Raw genomic sequence first — 6,745 nt, 5'->3', positions numbered from 1 at the left:
AATTATTTCTTTTGATTGATCGGATAATGCATTAGCAGCAACCAATGCTGACATCTTCTCCTTCTTATTTTAAGACTATGTCTTGTGTTTTCAAAGAGGCAGCCTAAGTTGTGGCTCCGAGGACCATCTCTCATACCAGCGCTTTGGTGGTCTTCCAGGCGGTCTACTTGTATTGGGTCTCTCTTCCTTTGCGATTTTCGCCAGTCGATCGTCGTCCATTCTATTGACATGATCTCTCCATGCTCTTCTTCTAGTTCTGGATCTCCTTATTCTGTCTCTTAGTGTTTTCCCTGTGATTGAGCGTAATGTCTTCGTCTCGGTCGTTCTAAGAATCCGCTTAGTAGTTGCAGTCTCCGCCCTCGTTTCTATGGCGTATGTCATTACTGGTCTGACACAAGTTTTATATATCCTTGTTTTAATACTTAAAAATTTATTCCTCCATATCACGGTTCGAAGGAATCCTGATATCCTAGATGCTGCTGTTGTTTGCGTTTTGACTTCTTGTTTCAAGTTCCTATTGCTCGTGATGTTAACCTCTAAATATTTAAAAGACCTAACCTGCTCTACACTTTTATTATAAATTGCCAGTTTGCATCTTCTTGGTTCTCTCGCTATTGTCAAGGATTGTGTCTTTTGTGTCGATATGATCATATTGAATTTTCCTGCAATTGTTTCAAATCTGTGTAGCAGTTTTTGCAGATTATCCTCATCTTCGGATATCACAACCGCGTCATGAGCGTAGCAAACTATCTTAAACTCATGTTTTCCCATTTTGTATCCTCTGCCTGCCGTTTTGACTTCTTTTATGATTTTGTCCATTATAATGTTGAAGAGTATTGGGCTGAGAATGTTGTCCTTTAGAAAGAAAAGGAAATTAACAAAACTAAAAATGAACAAGAACAAAAAAGAAAAACGCACCGAAATGATATTTATGGTAATTTACAGTAAGCCATGAGGCTCAGCAGACTTGAGGAGCCGGTAATCCTGACTGCGGCCTTGCGGCTAATGGTGAGGTACTGCATCCTTGTAACGTTTTCACTGCTCACATCTTGCGTTACTTTTGTTGTTATAAACATTATACGGTATAAACCTATTAACTTCTTTTTGTAAATAATTTTCTTTATAAGATATTTTGTCATATTATCTTTGAGAATAAATATTTACATATTATATTTCATACCTCTTTTGTAGTTTTGTATGTACTTGTTGGTGACATACTGGGTTCCTGGAATTTTTAGTTTCAGTTATTTAGTTCAGTTTAATTTGTCCTTTTGTTGAACTATTTTTATATAAATAAATTGAATATTTGGTTTATATTGTTTTGAGGTTAAGTCTTGGTCTAGAAGACGCAAGCATTATTCGAAATTTGCCAGACGTGGTATAACCAGTTGCAGAATTATGTTGCTTGTAAGATCCAAATTGCTTCCCCTTAGAAGGTTCGAGTAAAATCTAGTTAACTGTTCACGAATTAAGTTATTCGTGCAGTATTATGTGGTTCAGTCCGTTAAAAGGTTGTTTTGAGAAGTGATTTGTTAGCTAGTGTTTTTGAAATTGAGCTATTGTTGCACCTGGCTAGATTGTCGTCATGACGTGTGACTCGATTTTACTCAAGAAGTCTGCTGCTAACTTCATTCATATTTTCCTTTTGACTGTCAACAGATGTGGAATTTTTCATTATGGATTTGATTATAAATGTTTGAATTTGGCTCTAAATTCTATATTTGCGGAAGTCGTGATATTTTCGACTGAGAATTTAACGATTGGAGAGGTAGTTACCTTATTCTTTTTGGTCAGTGACCGTGGTAGCGTTAAGATCAATTTCTCCAGAGATTTTTGAAAAGCGGTATTTAGCCGGCCTGAGGAAGCCTTCTCCCGATTTTAAAGTTTCTGGAATATTAATATGTTAATTGGCTTCCAAGAAGAAGTAGATATAAGTTCCCTTCGTTAAAAAGGGAGGTAAGATGCTTTTTTTGTAAAAGCAGAAATAGTTTTAATTATTGTCTTATGAACTAGGTTAGGCTCCAAATTATAGACTACCTTTTTTTATTGCATTCAGGAAATGTTAAAAAATTCAGTTATAAATTAGTTATATATTATTGAATTTTGTACGGTTTTCTTTGACTCGTAGAATTACCTAATCCGGGACGTATATAAGCACAATGTACAAAATTTTGGCATACGGCCGGTATCTACTCTTTCTGATTGGTTGCGGCTAGGTAGCAGTACGTTCTGCCATTGTATTGTCAGAGTAATGTACGTTTTGCAAGTGAGTTTAAAATGCATGTGTACGCCAGATAACAGTACATATTGTACGTTATGCTAGAAAATTAAAAGCACGTCAGAATATACTTAAAGATTTATTACCATGATGCAATACAAAAACTACGAAAAGTAAGCACATTAACACAAACTAAAAGGCATATAAAGTGGGACCTAAAAGACTAAGTATAATTTATTAGTTGCTAGTCCACTGCCATGCGATTTTGCATTTGGTATGTTATTTTCCACGTTTACATATAAATTCCGCTTTCTCTTTAATATTCTTGTTTTCTTCCGTAACGGCTGGTCTTCCAGTAGGCATTCTATTACTGCCTCTAGTAATACCAGGTCTTCTTCTGGCAATGGTTGTTGGTTGTACACGAATTGCTGCACGGTAACGCCTTAAAGGGATACTGGAACCTGCCGTGCATAAAAAACTGTCCCATGCATTTCTGGTGGTGACCTTCTGGAGTCGAGCTAAACTTATTTGTATAGAAGCTTCACTAGTGCCGAATCTTGTGTGGCAATCCTGCATAACTTTTAACAGTACTCCAAATGATGATGACTCAGTGTTATTGTATAGCGTTTGACTTATGGATATAGAGTTATTTTCATTATTATTACTATTTTCATTATGTAGTTCTGTGTGAGTTTGTTGACACCGAAGTTGATGCCTGTATTTGTTGCAAACTAACAAGAGATCTGTAAAATTCTCGCCCTTTAGCCTTTGCACCGAGTGCCAAGCATGCGATTTGGTAACGAATTTCGGAATCATTTGCTTCTAGGTCGTAATAATATAAATAAACTCCTGCTTGATGTTTACATGTTTTACCCAGCCGCCCAACAAAACAAGTACGGCAACCAATTTCAATTTTCACATCGTATAGCACTTGATCATTTTTTTTCACTTGGAACTTTGTAAGTGAACTCATCTATTTTTTGTATGCTATCCTTTTTTAGATAGCTTGCTTTCTTCAGTTGTGGTGTTTAAAAGATGGTTTCCTTCATTGCGCCCTCTATTAGCAAAATTTCCTAGACGTCGAATGTATTGTTCCATAGTCGTACAAGTAAAGTCCACTAGGGCAACTATGTAGTAAGCTTTACATCGAGAAAGTACTATGTCTTTATATAGGCGTACACATACTTCCGAAAAGTTATTCGTTTGATGACCGTGAGTATAGCCATCACGATAAGCTAAACACCAGTCTTCGCATCGGGTCCAATTTATATTCTACCCAGTGAGTATATTTTTGTGGTAGGTCGTTATTTGATGCATTATGAAAAGCATCGGAAGCGTTTTCTGGAGATGAAGATGTTAATATATTACTAAACGAATAATACAACTGTTGCCTATTTTCTTTTGGTATGTTTTTTTTTTCAATCAGCCATCTCCAAACTAATTGTGCGATGTGAAAAGAACAAAGTAATAAACGTGATTGTGGAAAAACTGTATTGAGGGCTTGTATCTCTGCTTCGCTGTCATTTGTCATAAAACACCCAGGAAACCCTTTTCCCCTAAAAGCCGAATAGCCAACAGCTTCTCTTACCATTTTAAAGCCTGCTATGTAATTGCGTTTTGATTGACCCTTGTTTATAATAACTACTAGTGGTACAGCATCTGCAAAGCATACTGTTAACATAAAAGTTATAGAGTGATTTTCCGCGTCACGGGACGCCGTGCTGTCTACAAATACTATATCCCCAGCACAGTGTAAATTATGCGCTCTTCTCATGATTGATGTAACTATGATAACTGTAAAAGGGTCTTCTTCAAGCTTTGTGTTGGTTTTAAATTTATACGAGCTATGATGGCACACATATTACTTTCTGTAAAAGATATTTATTTACAAGGTTAGTCATAAACACATGGTGGCGCAATCGCAATTAGTGTGACAAGGTAACATATCTATCTTTGTTATTATTAACAGGGATAGGTATAATTAATAAATGCTGAACATAAGGGTTGTAATATATGTGATGGTTTATACTTTATACTAAAATATAATATTCATAGTGCTAGCTGATGCATCACTTTAACTTCAACACAGTTGTAGTATAGGTATATGATAAATACTAAGGTAATGAAATATCAATCGATCTAGCTGTATACTTATGAACACACAAAAATTTTTAAGTTTGGGACGCTATCACGTACAATCCATTTCATGTTATTTGATCTAGAATATTCTTGAATCCACATATCACATTCTTCTAGATTGTGTAAATTTGCATAAATTGTTATAATATGGCTATTGTCAGTCACTTCTTTCGTTTTGTATTCAAAAGATTGGGGTAACTCCATATCATTTGCGCACATTATTATGTAATACAATATTAAAATCCGAGGCTGTTTTCCCAGTTTTGTGAGCTAGATTGTTCTTTCACTCAAGACAGGAAGCTACCCTAACCTAGAAACCCTCCTCCTTTACCCGGGCTTGGGACCGGCAGCATGACTATGAGCTACTCAATCCACCCACAATCATGCAGACAGACAAACCCCAACACACATATACTTGGGCAGATACAAGAGGAAGGAAATCCGTAATAGATTACATAATAACTAATAAAAATATATAGCCCAAGAACATACTGGATGTTCGAGTACTATCCTCAGCCAACATAGGATCAGACTAGATAAGACTACAGAGACCACCTTTGATGAAAATCCAACCAGAAAACATAGAGAAAACTAATATAGAATCACTAAAAAACGAAAGCACACACAACGATGATGTAGAACAATGCGGGAAGACATCGAGCACGATTTTTATGGAAGTCAAAAAAGAGTGTGGAAACTATTACGATCAACTAAAAGACCGCTAAATGAATACATAAAGATTAACTTAATAAAAATGAAAGATTGCACAAAATACTTTAAAAATCTATACAATTCAAACGAAAATAATGCTCAAGACAAAACAGAAACAATAGGCTCAAATTGGGTAATACCAGAGAACTGAAAAATCGAAAAGCACCAGGAGAAAACACGATCACAAACAAACAAATTAAATATGGAAGACAAAAGCTAATAAAGGAAATAACAAAAATTTTCAATAAAATCATTGAAGAGGAAAAGATGCCTCTAGAGTGGAATAAAAGTTTCACTACATTAATATTTAAAAAAGGAGATAAGAACAAGTCATCAAAATATAGGGGAATATCACTGCTAGATACATTATCGAAAATTTTCACCAAAATCATAGCCGAAGAACTAAGAGCAACAATCCCAATAAGCGAAGAACAGCAAGGTTTTAGAAACAACAGATGCCATCTTTATAATTCGACAATTATTGGAAAAGTCAATAGAATACAAAAACCCTATCTTCATGAGTTTCGTGGACCTAACAAAAGCATTCGATAAAATACGACTCAATGACATAGTATACTTACTTCGTAAAAAATGTATCTCCTAAAATAATAAGAATTTTAGAAGAACTCAATTACAACTGCTTCTCTAAAATAAAAGCTGAGGGAAAGGTATCTGAAGAAATAAAGGTGAACACAGGTATAAGACAAGGAGACAGCTTAAGTCCATTTCTATTTAATCTGATTATGGACAAAATGATAAAAAAAGTAAAAGAGCTACCAGGATACAAAATAGGAAACAGAAACATCACGATTCTATGCTACACGGATGATGCGGAACTGATATCTAATAGCGAAGACAAGCTACAAAGAATGTTACACATATTAAATAAAACCGCAAAAGAATACAATATGGCAATATCAACAGAGGAAACTGAATGTCTAACAGTGTTTAAGGAACCATTAAGATGTAAGCTGGAGATAGAAGGGACAATCATAAAGCAAGTAATGTCATCAAGATACTTAGGAGTAGTTGTAACAAGCCACAGCGATATTTACCAAGAGACGATATACCAAGTAAGAAAAGCAGCAGCCACAACAAGTGCGTTAAGGGACATAGTGTGGAGAAACAAACATATAGGAATAGAAACGAAAACAAGAATCTACAAAACATGTATAAAACCAATACTGACGTATGCCATAGAAACCAGAACCGATACAAAGAAAACAAAACAAACACTAAAAACAACTAAGATGAAAACATTAAGATGCATAATAGGAAAGACTAGACGAGACCATGTAAGAAACGAAGATATTCGGCAACAATGTAATATTCAGGATATAGTAATATGGGGATGAGAGAGAAGAAGAAATTGGAATCAACACGTAACGAGAATGGAGGAACACAGACTAGCAAAGATCATAAGAGATAGAAAACCCGAAGGGAAAACATCAGGAGGAAGACCACAAAAAAGATGGCAAGATGCTGGTCATCAGAATCACAAATAAGATTAAACATCACCCAGTAAACACAAGACTTAACGCAGGAATAAAAAGAAGAAGAATATTAAAATCAAGTTCAACTCATCAACGTATGCTTGCTTGCTTAAAACGACACGTGACGAGAAAGCAAAAACAAAGGTGCGGGGGTATGTAGCTGCTGAGATGGCAAAATGTACAT

General features: G+C 35.4%; 1 protein-coding gene across 1 annotated transcript; it reads left to right on the top strand.

Moving 5' to 3' along the window:
- Window positions 1–5,820: 5,820 nt before the first annotated feature.
- Window positions 5,821–6,423, top strand: LOC130892978 (uncharacterized). The gene has a single exon (XM_057798739.1). It carries the CDS (start codon window positions 5,821–5,823, stop codon window positions 6,421–6,423), a length of 603 nt encoding a protein of 200 aa, XP_057654722.1.
- The last annotated feature ends 322 nt before the right edge of the window (window positions 6,424–6,745 follow it).

This window comes from Diorhabda carinulata, chromosome 4 (genome assembly GCF_026250575.1).
Source record: "Diorhabda carinulata isolate Delta chromosome 4, icDioCari1.1, whole genome shotgun sequence".
Classification (NCBI taxonomy): domain Eukaryota; kingdom Metazoa; phylum Arthropoda; class Insecta; order Coleoptera; family Chrysomelidae; genus Diorhabda; species Diorhabda carinulata.
Note: the sequence above shows the minus strand (reverse complement) of the source record. Positions and strands in the feature narration are given on the sequence as shown.

Excerpts from the sequence above, each read along its gene's own strand:
- LOC130892978 (XM_057798739.1), top strand. The coding sequence starts at position 5,821 with ATGATAAAAAAAGTAAAAGAGCTACCAGGATACAAAATAGGAAACAGA.